Source organism: Boeremia exigua (assembly GCF_020726555.1).
Source record: "Boeremia exigua strain MPI-SDFR-AT-0100 chromosome Unknown C7974scaffold_1, whole genome shotgun sequence".
NCBI classification, from domain to species: domain Eukaryota; kingdom Fungi; phylum Ascomycota; class Dothideomycetes; order Pleosporales; family Didymellaceae; genus Boeremia; species Boeremia exigua.
In genome coordinates this window covers 2394323-2414394 of record NW_025763518.1, presented here as the reverse complement: position 1 = coordinate 2414394, position 20072 = coordinate 2394323, and the positions used below count along the sequence as shown (strand labels likewise).

Below are 20072 nucleotides of genomic sequence, written 5' to 3'. Positions count from 1 at the left end.
GTTAACATTATTTGCGTGTCGTCGTATGCTTGCGATGGTCTTGCCTTCAATTCCCAATCTCTAGCCCGGAGATCATCAATTCGATGCGATGAATCGATCGACGAGACAACGAAAGCTCAAATCTTCTGTCGATAAAGTGCACCATGGCCGTATAGTGATCTCAGGTACCCGCGATGTCACATCGGTATGTTCGACTTAGCGCGGAGGAGTAAGCGGTATGTGGCGTTCTAGCGACGCGTAAAGGCCAAACTGGGTCTCGAACTTCCGAGAACACCGAACGGCCACATCTGATCCGTTAAGCCATACCATATCCAGACGTCATGGCTCGAGGGCGGACAGAATCGATAGCTTCTTGAATACGACGGTCATCAGCAAATGCAAGCCACACTGTCGTGTTGTGCGTTCATGCAACCGCTTATGCCTTTGCTGCTGATGACTGGCTATTACTTGTTTCCTCTCAGCTCAGCTCCATCCCTCCAAGAGACTCGTCCTCGCTTGCTGAGACCTGGTCTGTCTATTCCATGGTTGTGCAAAGCTCATTGGAAGCCAAGATGTTCATTTTCGAACAGGGGACAATTCTTGCCCCACAGAGCCAATGAATTCCCATGAACCACAGATCTATCAGCCAATGTGCTGAGGCTTGGAGAGCGAGACCGACCTGCCGTGTGCTCCATAGTGGGGTCAGTGGATACGAAAGGGGACGCGGAGCCCCTGTGACGCTCGGGTCAGCCCTGCATAAGGGGTGCTATAGCGCGTGCTTTAGCTTGGCGTCAAAGCTTAGTCGGTGCATCGTGGCTGAGACGAACTCCAGCTTTCACATCATCATGGCGGCTCAAGCCTAGGGCATCGACGCATCGCCTCATCTGTATAAGCCTTCTCGACTGTTTGATTAGCTGCAAGGGTGCGGTCCTGGGAAGCCGGTCACTCATAGGCCTGTGATTCAAACAAGAGACGACCCCCAAGAAGCAACGCGAGCTTTCAGCCCTGACTACCCCAGGTGCTGAGCACATCATGTTTGTCATTACAGATAGTGAGCCTGGCGTGGTGTTGAGGCAATGCGTATCGCCATAGACAGTCGATCCACGAAATTATGAACCTCGTACGATGGAATTGCCCCTGAGCCGTAGAGCACAGCGATGCACTAAGAACCGCTCGGAGCATTCCACCGACGTCTAGCCCTTGCCATGGCGCGATGCACCAGACAGAGTCATAGAGATGAACAACACTTATGGCTGAGAGTCGCCCAACTCTCGATGGAGCTCTGCACGACACCCTCCAGTGTATTCAGTTCGACTTCATCCTCGTTCATGCGAGATTATGCCAGCATGAATCAAACGTCATAAACTCTTGAAGAGCCATCATGCGCTGTTGTGCTCTTTGAACGAGTAAGGTAGTATGAGAGCTCATAGAAAGGTGCCCGTGTGTCAATAAGAGACGGCAAGGAATCGTTTGCCAAAACACACATTGTGCAGGCCCAGATTGAACGTCCAGGAGCCTTTAGCGCTTAATGCTCTCCAGAGTTGAGTCATTGGACTCAAGACGACAGTCTGTGTTGATACAGTAGTTTCCTCTGGATCTTGTGTACTGTAGGCTTCGCTGCATGCGGAGTCCGTTCGATACCAATGACTACATGGCGGAGAAGTTGTTGGCCCAGCCCAGCGGGCCAAAGCCTTCAAAGCCAGTGAGCTGGGCATATTCTCGATTGTTTGTCTCCCACTCGAAGAAGTTCTGCAAGTCATCTAGATCAAAAACAGGCTGCTCAACGTCACCGCCTGAAGCATCATGGTTCAGTGCAAGCCCAAGCTGCCCTGGTTGTGTTGCCAAGTCCGCGAGTGTTGCAAGGCTCGATGTTGTTGGATCGTTCGTTGGCGTCGGATAAGCATATTCACTCGCTGTTGACGGAGATTGGCCGCTAACACTAGGTATGGGTGGCAAAATGCTAATTTGTGCGTTTCTTTGCGCCGATTGAATGTCGTTCAAGTTGGGATCGGAAGCTTCGATAGCTTGCTGTACTTCGGTACGGACTTCTGATGGTTCCTGTGGCGCGATGTATGTACTCGCTTGGCCCCGTGCGAGACCGGAACGCACCGTCTCTAGCCAACGTTCCGTGGTGATGTACAGGGGCTCCGCCAAAGGGTACATCAAAGACATCTCTCGCAACGCCTTGTTGTTTTGTTGCACTAATTCCACTGTGCGAGAAATAACGGTTCTTGAGTCCGGCTTCGAGTGGTCCAGAATTCGGGCGATATGGTAAAGCATGATACGATTGCTGTTGTACACGAAGGAAGGCAGAATCGGGTCTGCGAAGTGCTTGATACCATGCTGCAGTACAGTTGCCACCAACACTGACATGAGTTGAGCATGCTCAAAACATATCATCTGTAATCTCGACATAAAAGCTTGCTGTTCGGGCGGAAATTCGTATGGTTGCTGGTTCCGGTAAAGATCTGGTAGGGCAATCCGATGTATGTCGCACAAAACATGGTGATACATGCAGTGGTTGAGGAAAAGAGCCCCTAGCTGATGCGACTCGCGTCGAATGTAGATGTTGTCGGCAGAAAAGTCTAGCCAAGATGGTAGACTTGCTTTCCAGGACTGGACCTCCTCAATTAGTTGTGAGAACTCTGAGCCGGGTTCCCACGGAGGTAGCTCTTCGTTCATGTGTTTGGAAAATCTATTGGATCAGCACCGAATCGACACTCAGTGTGCGAGAGAACTTACCTCAGGACCCGTCGCCATATGCTGACGATACGAACGTAGTATGCTGCCATACCAAGGTTGTCCCTTGGTTTCTCAGGCAGATCGGATTTCGAAATGAAATCCAGGGTTTGGCCTTCCTCGAGTCTTTCGGTTACCACGGGTATCTGTAATAAAAACTGTCGCTCGTTACAGGGTAGCTGTATTTTGATGTCCTTCTCGTTCAAAATGGTCAAATGGTCGACTCCACTGCCTGCCCAGACGTCCAGCATGTAGCAGGCCCACATAAGCCTCCTTTGACATTCTTTCACCGAGGCTTCATTTGGACCTTCTTTCTTGCATAAGATATCTGTGGAGGCCTCGTTGTTCAGCTGCAGCGCATGTGCCATACGTATTACCAAACCAGTAAGTAAAAACGATCCGGCATAGTTGCCAGTTCTAGCTTCTTGGTCGTGAAGAAGTATGAGGACCTTCAGCTTTGTTGTGGAGATGGTACTGTAATCAGCGAAAAACATCTCTTCCGCGATTTTGGCCCATTGCGTGCCAGCGTTTTGTATTAGCTCTTTCGACAATGGCGCAAAAGACTCGCTGTATTCCAAAGCATAGAATCTTGCACCAAGCGCACACATGATGTGTAGTAGGGCTTGGCCTGAAGTATCGGTAAGCTGGCCTTCATCAAGCATCCGCATGAAGGTCGGCTTGTGCTCAAAAGCAAAGACTCGAATTGGCTGAACATTGTTGAAGTAGGCTTCGAGGAGGGTGTGCAGTCGTGCTCTAGGAGGTAGTTCTTGTGCGAACAGCCTACGCACAAATCGATCAGCGATGCCAGTAAAACAGAGAAGATATTACTTACCAGGTCAGCCCGGGCGGGCAATTGACGCTTGCCAGGTCCGTTGGTGTTGAAGAAAAAGCATTCCTCGGTATTTGCTGGGTCTGCGTCGATAAACTCGTCTCTGGACTAGGCACAGCGCTCGAAGTAGTAGACACGATGCTCTGCACCCATGCAGGTTCATTGGTCTCTGCATCGAAAACGCAGGTAGTCAATCGTTGCACACAGCGCGCACAGTTCGGCCTCTCGCCCGAGCATTTGACTTTCGAGTCTCGACAAGACACACAAGAGCGAAAAGTACGTTTGCGCTTGATCCCAAGCGGCTCCAGGACTGCGCTCGATCTCTTGACGCCTGTGCCGAGTGCACCACTTTGTACACAGTTCAACTGCAACCGTTCGCAGTTGAGGCACCCATCCGGTCGCTCATCGCACTTGACCTGCACTCAAATCAGTTCCTGAACTATCGAGCAGACAACAAAGCCTTTCTACAAATCCCAGATGAAATTGAAGATATAGACTCTTCGGCAGATATAATGAGGTGTGACATACCTTTCTGGCTCGACAAGTTGCACAAGCTGATGGTTAGTTAGCCGAAGTTCCCGAACCATGAATCTTGCTGTGTTGTACCATTCACAGGACGTCTACGCTGCTTCTTAGGCGCCGTATCTGGTAATGCAGAAATATCCGCCATTGGCTATGATAGCGTTCGGCTCGTCGCTGAGTAGGAACTGCTTGTTCGCAGGCAAAACATTGGAAGGGTCATCGGCGAGCGTTCGGGCAGTCGCGTCTGGCCTGCTTTTGGTGGGGCGGAAAAAGACCGAATGACGTGATTCGACGCAATCCGCCACGTGATGCTGGTGATAACGCAGTCTGTACGGAACATCGCTTTCGAGAGTCTGGCAGATTTGGGTACTGTAATATGTATGGCAGATACTTGCATTTGCTGTAATACAGAGTCCGAGCGTTTCGTACTTCGTGGATCCCCCTTCTCATAGTACCAACACCTCAGTATCAACACCTCACTGCTCATCTGAATCGCTGCTAGTCAACAGGCTTGAAGAACTTACTCATTGCGTAGTCGTCACCAATACGCCTACTTAGATGATCTCTCTGATATGTCTCGTGAAGGCTTGGACATCGACATGCCAGCCATTGCGAATTCACTTACGAGGCTTGGAGAGCAGTGTCAATCTCGCTAAACGGGCTCTTTTGAGCGACTGGGTTTTGGAGACAGAGCAATGCATTATGATTCATACCCTTGACAGACTAAGTATGGTATCCGACCGAAACTTACATGCCCATAGTTACGACGTATATGTCCCAATTCTCGTTCTTCCCCTCCAATCACGGTCACTCCTATCTTCTTCCATGCACACTGGCAAAAGCCTGTTGAATACACAGGTCGCACGTCATATCTAAACCATATTTTAATAACATCACACATCACACATCACACGCATGTACAAGGCACTATATATGTTAAGCACTTTTACTCAATTCGCGCAGCTGTGCGCTTCCAACCGCGCCAGAACGCCATCTACTATGCTAACCCGGATGCAAACTCCCAATACGGTACATACATCAATCGTGCCAACCATCTCGCTTCTGTCTTGGTATCCTACGCGTCTTCCATTTCAATATCCTCCTCGGCCTTCTCCTCGATCCCGGGCAACACGCCGCCCTTGAGCGGATCAATGACGTGCACGGGAGCGAAGACATCGAATGCGCCTGTGCCGATGCCACCGAGCTTGCCGACGACGATGCGGGCCGAGGGGTTCTTAAGATCGTCCCAGTCGCGCTCGAGCACAGCGTCCTTGAGGAAGCCGACAGTGGTCTCGAAAGACATCTTCATGAACGGACTGACATTGCCCTTTAGACCATTGCGGTTGAAAGGCGTGAAGCCACCGCCCTTGGTCATTGTGTCGGCGATGAGGTTCAAGTGGCGCTGGTCGACGGAGATACCATGACCGCTGAAGACAGCGTGCATTTCGCGTACGATTGTCGCTCTGCAAGCCTCGACACCGTAGAGCTGCAGCATTGCGACGATGTCGTTTGTGAAGACGCGGTTCACGTCAATAATGTCGTGAAATTCGCGAATAGCGAGAAGATTGGATCCGTCGGTAATAACTGCAGGGACATTGATCTTCTTGCCATTCGCGTCCTTGCCTTCCTCCTTAGACACCATCGCGGAATTGATGCCAGGGATGACGTGAATGGTGGCAAATTCGGCGGCGGTCTCCACGTGGTGGAGGACAAGAAGCTTGGGCACTGTGAGGGGGAACTCGAAGGTGATCTCACAATATCCACCCTTCTTGTCATCGAACTTGAAGTCGAAGATGTCGGCGTTCTTGTTGATGATGCGATCCTTGCGGATATCGGAAGCTTCGTCTGTGGGTACGAGGAGCTGCTCGTCGTCCGATGAGTCCTCATCTGGGTTAGGGCTTGTGTCGCGCGAAGGCTTAGCGCCGCTACTATACGCTTCGTCTTCGTCGCTGGTAGCCTCGTCACGATCGAGTGTGTCGTTGAAAGCCTGTTCCTCCTCCTCAGGCTCTTCGTAACCAACACTGTCCTCCCTGCGACCGCGCTGCTTAGCATGTGTGGTATCGCCGTCTCCTTCACCATCATCACTGTCATCATCATCTTGCCCCCCCTCGCGACCAGCACGTTCATCATCAGCCACAACTTCGTCAATAGCGCGGCTTGATTGCCCAACCTGGGGCACTGATGCGTTCGCGGTCGACAAAGACTTGTTGTCCCCCTTCTTCTTCAAGTCTGCGCGCATGATCTTCTGCAGACGGGGACAGAACTTCTGCTCGATCGACTCGACAACATCGCGGACCTTGATGGCGTATTCTTTTGTGTACTCCTCGGCCGGATACAGATCAAGTCGGATCTTGTATGTTCTCGCCTGACTAAACTGTGTACCAGCGCCAGATGACTCGGTAACTGTGACCTCGTTGAGAACAGCGGAGAGTGGCAATCGAGTGATACTCTTCGCAAACTTCTCCTGATGTTCTTTGGGAAGCTCGGGATGGGGGTACATTGTCATGCCAGGTGTGGAGATCTTTGCTGAGGCGGTCATGACGATTTCACGAAGACGTGGAATACCAAGCGTGACGTTCTTAGCCGAGTGACCAGCCAAATGGAAGGTGTTGAGCGTCATTTGCGTCGAAGGTTCACCAATAGACTGACCAGCGACGACACCGACAGCCTCACCAGGCTCAACAAGGGAGCGGAGATACTTAAGGTCGAGCATTTGTTCGAAGCTCTTCTTCAAAATCTCGCCCTCGGGATCCTTTTTCTTGTTCTTGAGCAGCTTGTCTACATTGCTGTCGACATACTATGCAAAGTTAGCCTTTAACTAAGAAGGGCGCATCAGGCAATCACTTACGTCTTTCTTAGCCTGGTAGAACTTTTCAGAAGTACTACCGCTATGACGGCTAGGCGCAAAGACAGCAGTAACAGGGTCTATCGCGCTGACATCCTTCTTTGCCTTCTTGACAGCCTTCTTGTTGTGATCAGCCGCATCTTGGCTGTGTACCTTGCCGAAGGCCTCTTGTGTGTTGAGAGACTGCGCAAGGGAGAGGAAGTTTTGTGCCTGAAACTTGAAGTCGTTGAGATATTTCTGCTTGGTGATGTCGAGACCGTCTTCACCGTACAGGAACTGTACCATACTGCCGTCCGAATCACGTACCGAGGTATCGTACTCGACCTTGAGGCCCTCCATGCCCTTGATGATACAACGCTGGAGGTAACCGGAACGCGATGTCTTGACAGCGGTATCAATGAGACCTTCACGACCAGCCATCATATGGAAGTAGTACTCCTGAGGACGTACACCAGTCAAAAAGCGATTGACAATGTACCCACCAGCACGGACGCTCGTTTCGTACGGCTTGAAGCATGGTAGTGTCTTTCCACTGACCATGACAGGGACACGACGTCCTTCCAAGACCTGCTGACCCAGATTACACGAAATTTGGTTGGCGTTGACCAAACTTCCCTTTGCACCAGAGCCTGTCATGGCCTGCATTTGGTTCTTGGGGAACAACTTGATGAGCTTGTGTGGCAAACACGCCTGTGTGACTGCAGATGAGACCTCCGCTGTAGCACTGTTGGATAGCAGATCTAGACCGTGCTGCTTGCCATCGTCCCGCAAGACACGCTCAAGACGTGTTTGCAGCTCAGTGTTGGATGACTTGATCTTCGTCGAGTCCAAGCTGACATACTTGGAGGCGACCTCAAAACCAACGTTTTCAGCTGCTCTCAGCTTCTCCAGACGTGCCTGGTCTCCCTCGGCAGTCAAGATCAGATCTTCGACACCACAAGAGAAGGCGCGCATATGCAGGAGCTTCGTAAGCATGCGACCAATGATACTGAGAGCGCGGCCAGCGATTGTCTCGCCGTAGGCCTCGTAGATGCCATTGATAAGACCGCCTGCGGCAGGACCGATTTGGCTCTTGTCAATGATACCACATAGTAGCTGGCCATCCTTAACAATGACCTGTTGCTCCTCGCTATTTTCGCCCCAGAGACTGCGGTTCGTCGAAGATTTTGACTCGAGAGTCAGATCCTGGTACTCAGCGGGCTTGATGTTCTTGAGAACGGAGGTGAAAATCTGCTTACCGGTCCACAAGGGCACCGGCTTATAGATGGCAGGCTCAACGGTTTCGAGTCTCCCAGACGTGGTATGACCATCTTCAGGCCGTAGGGCCGCGTACATCAATTGTTGGTACTCCTCGCGCGTAAAGAAAGTGTCCTTATTCGACAACCAAACACCCATGGAAATATGATCTTGAATGAGACCACGCAGCGGCTTTCCTGCTGTCGCTGAGAGATACTGGTGATCGGTGTCGGCGATTGTCATAGCTTCGGCGCGTGCAAGTTCGTTTTGTGGGAAATGCATGTTCATCTCGTCGCCATCGAAATCGGCGTTGTAGGTATTACAATTAGCGTAGTGCATGCGGATTGTCTTCTCGCCGGGTAGAACGCGCGCTCTATGCGCCATCATCGACGGCTTGTGCAGGGTTGGTTGACGATTCATGATGACAACGTCACCGTTGTTCAGATGTCGGTGCACTTTCTTGTTCTTGGAGCCGTTCGAAAATGAGCTTGACGGTGCGAGCAGCTGGTTAGCCAACGCCAATCGCTCTTCGTAATTCTTCTTCTTGAGAGTAACGACCTGGCCGAATTCATTCTCAATCGCCATAGCACCAGGCCATTTGTCGGGACCGTTCAGAACTGCTTCTTTCATATCGTAGAAGTTGTGGTTGGTCACGGGCTCAGGGAAGGTGAGCTTCTTAGCGAAGACTGGGGGTACACCAATCTCGTTTGTCTCGATGTTAGGGTCGGGTGAGATGACCGAACGAGCCGCGAAGTTTACACGCTTTCCCATCATGTTCTTGCGGAAAAGACCCTCCTTTTTCTCAAGATGCTGCTTGATACCGTCGGCGTTTGTGAGACCAGCCTTGCCTTGCACTGGGTTGGCGTCACGATCGATCACAGCATTGACGGCGCCCTGAAGATTCACCCAGGTGTTTTGAAGATCGTCAAAGTTGCGGCGCTTGTATCCTGCTTCGTTCTCTTGACCCTTCATCTCGTTACTGATCTGGCGCATGGAGTCGCAAGCACTCAGAATTCCCTTGTACAGACTGTTCTTGGGCGATTCGGCAATTGAGTCTCCAGTCTTGTCTTCCATCCTGTACCTGTTCGGCGGCACGATGATAGCCTCCATGAAGAACATGTCAGGGCTGACATTGGCTGAACCATACGGGCTGTAGATCAAGCGGAGCATCTCAGCCTCCTGTTCAAATAGCAAAATCATTGCTGCCTTCACTTCTGCTGCTGTAACATACTCCTGTGAGCTATCGGCAGCGTCTGTGGCAGTTCTGGTCTTTTTCGCCGTGTGCGCTTCGGTGGCTGTGAGCGACCCATCATCCATGTCGATATCGATGCCATCGTCAGAGTCCTCCTCGGTCATGTCGGCCAATCCCTCGTCATCGTGAACGGTCTGTTGCTTTGACTTTGCATCTCGTCGCGCGAGAACATCGAGTGGGTTCTGGAGACGTTTCTCAGACTGCGCCATCTGCGCCTTCTCCTTGCCGCTCAGGTTCCTGCGGAAGATCTTGATGCTCTTGTCTTTGCGGTATGTGGGGTTGATGGCCTGGCAGTTTCTGCACTTCTTGCCTGCTACGATAGCAGCGTAAAACTCCTTCAAGACCAGCCGCCTAGCTTCGGCAATGGTGTCGTTCTTCTCCTTCACAGACCGCACCTCATGCTTGGAAATGCCCGCACGCTTCAAGCACCTCTTTACGTAGTTGTTGCGCTGGCCTACAATGTCTTCGTTGTCGTCGTCAGACTCAGACTCGGCAACATCCTGCTTCTTCTTGCCCTTGTTCACGTCGATGAACTCGTGCATCTCGTTGGCCTCCTTGACCAGGCCACATCGGATTAGACGCAACCGCGAAACAAACTCATTGATCTGCACGCGAGCGAGCTTGAGGTTGTGGCAGTAGCCGCACTTGCCTCGCAGCAGGCGCAGCAGCTGGTCCATGAATGTAAGGTGGTATACAGGCACGGGCAGCTCGATGTGCCCGCAGTGGCCGGGGCAGCCGAGCATGGTGGTGAGGCCGCATGTCGAGCATCTGGCGCGGTTAGTCCAGATCGCAGTGCGTGAATGGCAGTGCTCACGGGTTGTCAAGGAACGCGCCGAGGGCGGCATCGTGCAGGCCGCCGGAGACCGGGTGCAGCAGCGAGTCGAAGGTGGTCGGGTTGGTGATGCGCTTCACCGAGAGCGCTCTCACATCCCTTGCAGAGAGGAAGCCGAACTCGACGCCCTCGATGGCCGAGGAAACGGGTTGTGTAGTGTTCATGGTCGCGCCTGCCTGCGAACCCGCGGTCGTCTATTGTACATGCGCCGGTGCAGCAATGCGCGACTTCAGCGATCGGGCGAGGCGAAGCTTGCAATTGCAGCTGCAAAAGATTGTCTCGAAAAAATGCGGGCCCACCCCGCTAGCGTGCACGCGCCAAGAGCGATGCCTGCGCTAGCGACTGAAGTCCGTTACACGCATTCATCGACGCGCATCGAGCTGTGATCGCCCTCATCGTCGCCGGTCGTGCCTGCCTCGAATTCACCGTCACTTCCTCGTCCCGGTCTCCGCAAGACAGCACCAGACCCTGGCCGTACAAGAGTCATCGCCACGTCATTCCCAGAGCGCGTCCATCACCCCCGAGAACTCCGCAATTTCATAAGGAAATCACCGCCTTCAACATGGTCGAGAAGCGCCCCGCCGCTGAGATTGCCGCCGGCGATGCTAAGCGCGCCAAAGGTGCAGATGCCATTGCAGCTGCGAAAGCAAAGGCGGCAGAGATCGCTGCGCGCCTTGCTGCGAGGAAAGCCGGCGCGCCTCCAGCGGCAGCGCCCGCGCCTGCGGCGGCCTCCAGCGACACGCAGGACAGACTGGCCGCTCTGAAGGCGCGTATGGCGGCAATGAAGGCTGATAAAGCTCCTGCCAAACCCGACCCATCAGAGCCTTCTGGACCGCGATTTGCAACGACGCTGGGCAACCGCCGTTCAGAAACACCAATCGTCGACACAAAGTCCAAGCCCGTGGTGCAAAAGGCAAAGGAGACGCAGGATGAAGCATCGTTCAACCCATACTTCGATCCCCACGCTGCCAGCCAGCCAGGTGCGCGGACAAGGGTGTCCAAGCCGTTGCACTTCAACGAGCATGGAAAATACCTCGACCAGGCTTCCAAGCTCCGAGCGCAGGGCCGTCTGGAACAGATCAAGAAGATGCTGGCCAAGCAAGCGCGCCGTGCGGGACTCGATGAGAACAGCGAACGCGGGTTCATGGTCGAGCAGCCGCCAGATATCGAGTGGTGGGATGAGGGCATTCTGAAGGACAAGACATACGACTGCATCGATGACCCTGAGAAGGTCATGATCGACACCGACGATTCCATCATCACACTCTACGTACAACACCCGCCGCTGCTGAAGGCGCCACAAGACAACCGCCTAATCGAGGTCAAACCACTGTATCTCACAACAAAGGAGCAAGCCAAGGCACGCAGGATGCGTCGCAAAGCTGATCATGAAGAGATGCAAGCCAAGATTCGATTGGGCCTTGAACCGCCTCCACCACCCAAAGTCAAGCGTGGAAACATGATGCGTGTCATGGGCGAACAGGCCATTGCCGACCCCACCGCTGTCGAAATGCTTGTCGAACAGCAGATTGCGCAAAGGCAGAACGACCACGAGGCAGCCAACGAAGACCGCAAACTAACCGACGAGCAGCGTCACGCAAAGCTGGAGAGGAACCAAGAGAAGGACGCCCAAAAAGGTCTTTACCTCTGTGTGTTCAAGGTTAATACACTAGCCTACGGCAAGCACAGATACCAGATCGACATGAATGCGAAACAGCACGCGCTGACTGGCCTCACGCTGTTCAACCCTGATCTCAACCTGATCATTGTAGAAGGCGGTCTTCATTCGATTGAAAAGTACAAGAAGTTGTTGCTACAGCGCATCAAATGGTCTGAGAATGCCGAGCCCACAGAAATCCAAATTGAGAAAACAGCAAACGACCCGCAGTGGATGAAGAGCCTCGACGCGAACGGCAACCTCAAAGATCACTCGCAGAACAAATGTACGCTGCTCTTTGAAGGCGAGGTCAAAAACCGCGCGTTCAGGAAATGGGGGTCAAAGATGTGCGAAACGGCGGGTGAGGCACGCGAGATTCTCAGCAGGAGCAAGTTGGACAGTTTGTGGGCCCTCGCAAAGAGTGTAGACTAGGGAAAACAAAGCGTCCCCCAACGGCAGCTGGTGACCTTCGCATTGATTACCCAGGTTATCCCCCGTCCAGAGAGGTCGAGAACGATGTTGTAAGTCTACCTACTCAATCTCCATAGATTTGAAACCGACATATTAATACAACTCTTGTCCGCGCAGCTACAGATGCAAGTAAGTGCCGCCTGCCCATATCGACCTCTTGAACATGTCCAGCCCTCGGAAGCTCGAGTGCGCTGTCGATCTGTCTGGGATATGCATGCATGATGTGAAGTCGTGAGTGACAACACCGCTGCCTTCGCAGCCGCCTTCGTGCAAATATGACAGATACTAAGAGGTAGGTGCATCACAGATCAGCAGCTTACTAAACCCCTCCACCGTGGGTCTTGCTTAAGTCAACAGCAGCTCGCCAAACTTTTGCTCCGCAAAGTAAGGCTGGTAATGCTCTGGCTCGGACGAGTACGGTTGCTAATTTGGCTGCGAGAGTAACCTGGTGAGGCGCCGTGAGTGTACTGTACTGCTGTATCCGCCGGCACCAAACCACCGCCAAACCAATAGCTGCTGCGCGACATAGCAACAAAAAAGGGGGAAAGATTCATTTTGAAACACAGGACTGTAGAGAAAATACTGCTATATAAGAGTCTCTTCTTGCACCTGTAGTTTTGTGTTTATGTGATTGCAGGTAAAGAGCGTCACCTCTCCCCGGTCTACTTCAAGTGAGAGTCCACTGTCGAGGTCAGCACGCGGTCAGCTCTCCATACTCCCAGCTGCCACGAACGGCCTCTCTCTTCTTCACAAACGGTGACATGGCAGGACCACTGCTGATCCATCAGACACGGATGAAGTTGAAAGCGTAAGACAGCGCCAATCAGGAATGTACGAAAGGATCGATCGACCCGGACGCGATATCAAGGTGCTGAATCCAAACATCCAAGAACCTCAGTGCGTTCAACAGCATGGCGTCTTGCTCGTATTAGAGCAGTCTCATGATTTGGGACTCTCGTAGTCCGCACTGTTAGCGAGGATTCGAAGCAAATGCTCTTGAAAAGCCCTGAAGAACTTTTTGCTCTGGCCAGCTTTGTAGACGTTTCTTTCAGAAGAGCAGGTAGATGTCTTGATGGAGCATATTGGCCGCCTGCAAGGCGTGGATGGAGCAGAGAGCCCTGACGTCTTCACGCTCAGCGTTAAAGACAATCAGACACACACAACTACGGTGTGCGGCACATCCAATTCGTGTGGGATCGGGGCTGATTCTCTGCGAATTCGAGATCGTGCAAGAAGGATTCCTTCCTGTTCAGGTAGAAACTCTGGGCGAGATTCAGCACCCGCACGAAGGCCTCGTCACCCTAAAGTATCTATTGGGCCGCGACATCATATCGATGATCATGTCCATGGACCTCGCAACCGACTTCCCCGACCTACAAAACCCGCCTGGTTTCGAAGGCATCCGCGGTATCCTGGTCGTCCCGCTGTGTCTTGGCGGCAACGAGTTCATGGTCTTCCTCCGCGACGCGCAACCCACACTGGTCAAGCGAGCCAGCAAGCGCTCTATATTGACCCTGACCAGCGCGGCAAACAAGGCTGCAGAGCCCATATGCGAAAAGTGGAGCCCGGATGAGATCGAAGTCGCCTCGATCCTGTGCCTGATCTCAGAGAAAGCCAACCAGATACACCGGCTGCAGCAGCGAACCACGCTCCACGGCGACACTATGGCACAGCTGCTCCTCAGCAACGCGGCGCACGAGCTATGCACGCAGCTCAACGCCGTCATCAATTATCTCGAACTTGCGAGGGACTCACTGGGCCCAGATATTAGGTCCTATCTGACTCGGTCGTACGTAGGCTCTAACAGTCTGACTGCTGCAATCAATAAGTTGCTGGGTGCTGACAGGTGAATCGTTAGCCAATGCGAACTGCGTACGAGTGCGAGCCCGTCCTCAGTCTAATACGTCTTGTCACTGCTGCTGCGAGTGCCTCCACTCCCTTGCCCCTGCAGACCACTGGCACCGCAATCATTGCTGTAGCTGAGACAAGCCGCAGAGCCCCAACTTCCAGAGCCGCGCGGCGTGTTGGATTCAGGCGGCTTGGGTCAGCGCAGGGGCGTCATCACAGTCGCGGCAGCCAAGCGCCGGGCGTTCACGCTGGACGTTCACGCTGGATGTTTACACGGCACGCAACACAGCACAGCACAGGTAGTAGTAGTGAACGATGTATTGCTGAACAGCGCAGAGCAGAGCGTGATATCATCCCCCCAACGCCGAGCAATGCAGGCGCGGCCCCGCCCCAAACCAACCGAATCTAAACACAACACCCCCACCCCTCACACATCTACAAATACTTCTTCGGCGCGCCGCCGCGCCTCTTCTTGTACACCAGGTATGCGCCCACCACCATGACCTGCACCGCGAACGCGATCGCGAGCAGACTCATCCAGCCCAGCCCGTGTTGCTGCACCACCGCCTTGACCACGTTCGGGATGTCCTTGTGGTTGTCCTCGAGCCGGCGGTGCATCGCCGCGAGCGCCTGCTTGTAGTCCTTGCTCTCGAGGTCGCGCAGGATCTGGGCGGCGTTGCTGGACGTGGCTTCGGAGAGGCGCACGCTGTGCGACAGGCGCTCGTCGATGGGGCCCAGGCGCGCCAGGAGCGCGTTGTGGAGCTGTTCGGACTGCGCATTGAGGGCCTCGATCGCGGTGTAGATGGACGCGACGTGGTGCGCGATGTCCTGGATACGGTTGTGCAGGTCCTCGAAGCGGTCGTTGTCGGTCTTGACGCTGGTGGCTAGCACGTCCTGGATCCAGGGGGGAATCGACTGCGCCGATGCCATCTTCTTAGGGGGCGAGCTCTGCTGCTGTGCATGTTGTTGCTGCGCAGAGCCCTGGTGCGGCTGGTTCTGGACGGGCTGCTGGTGCTGCTGGTTGCGCGAGTCGACTTGTTGGCCTTTGGGCTCTTCACGGGTGTTGGAGGTTGTGGTCGAGATGATGAGCTTGTGGACCTCGAAGGAATCGGGGTTCTCCGCCGAGGCGGCACTGATACCAAAGTAGTAGTCAGCGGGGAGTTTGACCTGGTGGAGGCAGTTAGCATTTGCTGAGGATATGTCTCCTCGGTTGACGCACCTTGTCGGTCTTGAAACAGGTCTCGTCATCTATAGTGACTTCGAGCAGGCCGTTCTTGTGGTGCAGCTTCAGCTTGCTGAGAAGTCCGCGATTCCTGTATGCGTGGTCGCACTTCCCGAAAGCCAGCTGGTCTGGGTTCGGGTGTGATTTGAAGTCTATCGTCCCGTCGTTCAGGAAACCCCGCACTGAGCCCCCGTGGCCCTCGTACTGATCTATAACAAGCACCAAGCCGTCGAACTTGGGCGTGGTGTACAGGCTGTTTGGCTTCTCGTGCGCTTGGCTCTGCTTGACATACCAGAGCTGCAGGTTTCCACCTCCTCGCTCCATGCCTGTCGCCCGGAAGTCCAGCTCCGCCGTCCACTCGCCAATGTGGTGCATGGGATCGATCGCCCATAGCGCACCGCGCTTGCTACCCGGGTAGGGTGGTGTGAGGATAACGCGGTCAGAGAGGATCTGGGGCTTGTAGTCGTCGACGCCCTGGACGTCGAAATGCGGAATGGCGCGCAGGTCAGGCGAGATGTAGACGCCATCCTTGTGGCCGAAGCTGAGGTTGTCTATGATATGCTGTGCGCGCACTGCGGAGAGTGCCAGGGTGGACCAGGCGAGCGTCTGAAGGGTCCGTGGGGTTATATACATGGCGGCGGCAGTGCTCCTGGGAGCTAATCTTCGCGATTATACTGGCGTGATTGGTTACACAGCACTTCAGTAAAGATAGTCTGAGACCAGTTAGTACGTGTTGCGCGCGTGGCCACCAGCATCAGCACTCACAACAGATGAAAGTAGCTCCGCCCGCGTTGCACGAAGCCGCATGCGACAATCGCAAGGATTAGCAGACCGGTGCTAGGACACAATTGGGTATCTTGAAAGAGACTGTAGACAAACAGACACAGGCCGCCAGCTGGGCAAAAAGCGAATTTAGGATTATCACAAGTGATGTGTATGTTCGCGAGGTTATGGACAGCTGGTGTCTTGGTCTCCGACTGCGACATGGTGGCCCAAGCTCGAGCTGGTTGCAGAGCTGCCGCGGACAGCGAATATATGTTTCAAACACTGGAAACCCGACATTGTTTGGCGCATGGAGCGCGCGTGTGGTGGATCACATCGTAGACCTTGGTCTATTTCAGATGCCAGCTTAGAAGGCCGGTCGTGCAAGCAAGGGCGGCGTTGAGCGTGCCTTCCTCGTCGTAGAGCATGCTCTGGCCAATCGGCGAATCGGCGGCAAACTTTCGACGACTGTCGACTGCATCACCATCCTGACGCCTCATCGCCCACCACGACTCGCCCGCCACAATCCTCCCACTCGCCCTCCGCCCACATCCACAATGGCCGCGCCCGACCCAAAGGAAGCATGGCAGCGCATCCAGAATGAGCTCACTCGCCGCACCTCGCGCTTCGGCGGCGCCGGCGGTGGCCCGCCTAAAGGCACAGCAGGCGGCATCGCGGGCCTTGTGCTGCTCGGCGGCGGTCTCTGGCTGGCCAACAACGCGCTGTTCAACGTCGACGGAGGTCACCGCGCGATCAAGTACACCCGTCTCGGCGGCGTGAAGAAGGAGATCTACAACGAAGGCACGCACTTCAACGTCCCGTGGTTCGAGACACCCATCACCTACGACGTGCGCGCGAAGCCGAGGAACGTCGCCAGCTTGACGGGCACCAAGGACTTGCAGATGGTCAACATTACCTGCAGAGTGCTCAGCAGGCCGCGTGTCGACGCCCTGCCGCAGATCTACCGGACGCTGGGAACAGACTACGACGAGCGCGTGCTGCCGTCCATTGTCAACGAGGTGCTGAAGAGCGTCGTCGCCCAGTTCAATGCCTCGCAGCTCATCACCCAGCGCGAGAACGTCTCGCGCCTGGTCCGCGACAACCTCGTCCGGAGAGCCGCGCGCTTCAACATCATGCTGGATGATGTCTCCCTCACAGTACGCCGTTGCACCACTTCACACAAGCATGCTTACTAACACCACCCAGCACCTCGCCTTCTCGCCCGAATTCACCGCCGCCGTCGAGGCCAAGCAAGTCGCCCAGCAAGAAGCCCAGCGCGCCGCCTTCGTCGTCGACAAGGCCCGGCAAGAGAAGCAGGCCACCGTCGTGCGCGCCCAGGGTGAGGCCCGCTCCGCCGAGCTGATCGGAGACGCCATCAAGAAGAGCAGGACATACGTCGACCTGAGGGAGTTCGAGAACGCCCGCAACATTGCCCAGATCCTGCAGCAGTCGGCCAACAAGGTCTATCTCGACTCGAACGGCCTCGGCCTCAATGTCAGCCAGACGACGAGCGACAAGGAGAAGCGCGCAAAGCAGTGAGCGGGTGTGGTTCAGGGAGCGTGTACTGTATAATTACGAAAAGCGAGAAGCGCGGCTGCAAGCGGGAGGAGGTAGCTTTCCACTCATGTCTAAATACAGCATTCTGAAGACTATCATGTGTTTGTCTTCACGCAAAGAGACTGATGTGAGCAGTGTAAGCACCAGTTTGCTACTTTGATGTCTACACGAGTGAGGTCCGACGAAGTTCTGGATTGCATCACTTTTCCAGACCATCACACATGTCATGATAGGTCCCTTCGCGCTCGGTGACCCCAGCGTCATCGACTTGCTCATACTCGCCACTCTAACTAGTCTACAGAGGAACCTCCCTCTTCCTTCCTGCAGCACAAGACCCTCAAAATCCACGTGCCAGACCTCATCGGCCACGAAACCACTCCGCTGCGACTCCGCACTTCCCAGCCCTCACCAGCAGCCACCATACTCCCCCTTCGCACATCCTGACCGCCGTCCGTCCAACCACTCGCCGTCACGCCGGGGACGAACGCGCTGCTCCGCGCCGAGCGCCGCCGCCGACTCACCGCCTCCGCCAACGCGTCTTCAGGACCGGGTCCCGTACACAGCCCCGGCCACGCCGCCGTCTCCGAGGGCGCGCGCGCATGGTGCCCTGCGGCGGGCGAGAACCGGGACGCAGCGTGGGCGCGCAGCGCGCTGACGGGCGTCTTGCGCGGCTTCTGTTGAAAGAGGGGAAGGTGCGTTGAGCTGCTGGACGGGAGGGGGGTATAGCAGGACGCGAGGAGCTGGAGGGCGATGGCGTGGATGAGGGCATTGAAGGCTTCGGTGCCGGGGAGAGAGTTTGGTGGGGGGCAGTCGGAGTGTTTGAGGCGCGCGAGGAGTTGGCTTACAGTAGGGAGGGTCTGGGGCCTTGTTAGGTGTTGTGCAGATAGGGTACTAGAGGGGGGAAAGACTCGCTTCTTGAGGGTTTGTGCGGCGCGAGACCCAGAATTCGTCGTTTTCGCGGAGTGCGAGCCAGGCGGCGACTTCTTTCATGATGATGGTGTTGGCGGTGTGGCTGTCTGTATTGTCTTCTGTGTCGCTGGAGGAGGAGTCTGCTAATCGCGAGAAGACGTCTTCTTCGCTGTTTTCGCCGAAGAGCCAGTGGAGGTATGGGAATCGAGGTTCGGGGTCGCACAGCTGGTCAGGGAGAACGCTGATGCTGAGTCTGTCTCGTCGATTGCGTCGAGAGCATCGTGAGGATGAGGCCATGGCGTTTGTTGTCAGGGCTGCATCAACGATGCCGGTGGAAACAAGTAGGGTAACGATATAGGTGATGGGAAGATATAGAGGATGCGACACGTGGTCGGGCTCTCGAAGGCTACGTCGGTACGGACGGGGGTGCCGGTTTCCAATTCCGGGAGGTTATGTGCAATCGATGCAGGCGCTATGTTTGTTTGGAAAGCGCGACTCTTGTACGCAATTCTGTCTGCATTGTGATCACACTCCAGGGGGATTGGTTGCACCCTCTGCATCTCGACCTCCATCTCTTGGCTCTTTGCATGTCTGGGCCTGATGCCATCAAGTACCGCTCATCTCAATGTCGTTTCCCTCAGGTTGCATTGCTGCTGGTGCAGTTGCAGCCGCCTCAGCCACCAAACTCGACCCCTCTCCAGACCTGGAAACCGCGAGACGCGTTGAGTCTCCTCTCTTAGCCTTCGCAGCATTCAACTTCGCAAGAAAACTAGATGGCGGCGGTTCTGATACCTTCGCTGACTCTTGTGCGTCCCTCACGGTCTCCTCTGCGGCTGTGGTCTGTCCCTCCGCCTCTTCGACCTTCTCAAACACCTCGTCTCGCGGCCGCAGCCGTCCAACCCTCGCAATCAATTTGGTAGAACTCACAGCCAGCAGATCCACATTCGGCAACGAGCGCAGTGGCCCTTCGGACTCCGCTTCAGGATCCGGCTTCGCGAAGAACATATCCGTGCCAATTGTTGATGCCCATTGCAGACTCAGCAACTGACCATTATACATAACGAGCGGATTCTCAGTATGCAGACCAGTGATCTGAGCTTCTCCCACGATTCCCGGCTCCTGTCCGTTGGCATTTTCAACTGCCGGCGCGTCCTGCTGCTGGCCGCGCTGCGCGTTGAGAGCGCGGAGTCTGCTTTTTAGTAGTGTGGGATGGCCAGTTCGGCGCTCGTTGTCCACGTTCTTCTGGGTTCTGGGGACATTTGACAGGTCGATGGGTATGTAGAAATCTTCAGTCTCGACCTCGTCGTACTCGTATTCCCATTCGTCATCATCCAGAGCAGTCATCGTGCAGGTGATCGAAAGTGAGAAAGAAAGAGGTGTTTGCTTGGAGGTTGTTGCGGATTGGGAAAAGT

General features: G+C 54.6%; 8 protein-coding genes across 8 annotated transcripts; 3 read left to right on the top strand and 5 right to left on the bottom strand.

Moving 5' to 3' along the window:
• Nucleotides 1–1324: 1324 nt before the first annotated feature.
• C7974DRAFT_18983 (fungal-specific transcription factor domain-containing protein) lies at nt 1325–4310 on the bottom strand. Its single transcript, XM_046136571.1, has 5 exons — nt 4154–4310; nt 4076–4101; nt 3551–3963; nt 2722–3498; nt 1325–2674 (listed from the first exon to the last, which is right to left on the bottom strand). The coding sequence occupies exons 1-5, from the start codon at nt 4215–4217 to the stop codon at nt 1627–1629; spliced, it is 2328 nt and encodes a 775-aa protein (XP_046003109.1). The 5' UTR covers nt 4218–4310; the 3' UTR covers nt 1325–1626.
• Nucleotides 4311–5002: 692 nt separating this feature from the next.
• C7974DRAFT_349171 (DNA-directed RNA polymerase-like protein I subunit) lies at nt 5003–10480 on the bottom strand. The gene is made up of 3 exons (XM_046139427.1): nt 10217–10480; nt 6918–10170; nt 5003–6866 (listed from the first exon to the last, which is right to left on the bottom strand). The coding sequence occupies exons 1-3, from the start codon at nt 10396–10398 to the stop codon at nt 5145–5147; spliced, it is 5157 nt and encodes a 1718-aa protein (XP_046003108.1). The 5' UTR covers nt 10399–10480; the 3' UTR covers nt 5003–5144.
• Nucleotides 10481–10600: 120 nt separating this feature from the next.
• C7974DRAFT_18967 (pre-mRNA processing factor 3-domain-containing protein) lies at nt 10601–12519 on the top strand. The gene is made up of 2 exons (XM_046136567.1): nt 10601–12412; nt 12480–12519. Exon 1 carries the CDS (start codon nt 10797–10799, stop codon nt 12321–12323), a length of 1527 nt encoding a protein of 508 aa, XP_046003107.1. The 5' UTR covers nt 10601–10796; the 3' UTR covers nt 12324–12412; nt 12480–12519.
• Nucleotides 12520–13702: 1183 nt separating this feature from the next.
• Nucleotides 13703–14433, top strand: C7974DRAFT_419854 (uncharacterized protein; the record flags this gene model as incomplete). The annotated part of the gene is made up of 2 exons (XM_046144227.1): nt 13703–14151; nt 14221–14433. The coding sequence occupies 2 exons, from the start codon at nt 13703–13705 to the stop codon at nt 14261–14263; spliced, it is 492 nt and encodes a 163-aa protein (XP_046003106.1). The 3' UTR covers nt 14264–14433.
• Nucleotides 14419–16553, bottom strand: C7974DRAFT_383363 (concanavalin A-like lectin/glucanase domain-containing protein). Its single transcript, XM_046140762.1, has 3 exons — nt 16198–16553; nt 15430–16145; nt 14419–15377 (listed from the first exon to the last, which is right to left on the bottom strand). Exons 2-3 carry the CDS (start codon nt 16063–16065, stop codon nt 14646–14648), a joined length of 1368 nt encoding a protein of 455 aa, XP_046003105.1. The 5' UTR covers nt 16066–16145; nt 16198–16553; the 3' UTR covers nt 14419–14645.
• Nucleotides 16554–16575: 22 nt separating this feature from the next.
• Nucleotides 16576–17822, top strand: C7974DRAFT_18915 (band 7 family-domain-containing protein). Its single transcript, XM_046136548.1, has 2 exons — nt 16576–17351; nt 17401–17822. Exons 1-2 carry the CDS (start codon nt 16752–16754, stop codon nt 17731–17733), a joined length of 933 nt encoding a protein of 310 aa, XP_046003104.1. The 5' UTR covers nt 16576–16751; the 3' UTR covers nt 17734–17822.
• A 65-nt stretch (nt 17823–17887) lies between these two features.
• Nucleotides 17888–19111, bottom strand: C7974DRAFT_18921 (uncharacterized protein). The gene is made up of 2 exons (XM_046136551.1): nt 18664–19111; nt 17888–18608 (listed from the first exon to the last, which is right to left on the bottom strand). The coding sequence occupies exons 1-2, from the start codon at nt 18955–18957 to the stop codon at nt 18042–18044; spliced, it is 861 nt and encodes a 286-aa protein (XP_046003103.1). The 5' UTR covers nt 18958–19111; the 3' UTR covers nt 17888–18041.
• Nucleotides 19112–20054, bottom strand: C7974DRAFT_18920 (uncharacterized protein). The gene has a single exon (XM_046136550.1). The coding sequence runs from the start codon at nt 20002–20004 to the stop codon at nt 19267–19269; it is 738 nt and encodes a 245-aa protein (XP_046003102.1). The 5' UTR covers nt 20005–20054; the 3' UTR covers nt 19112–19266.
• Between the last annotated feature and the right edge of the window lie 18 nt (nt 20055–20072).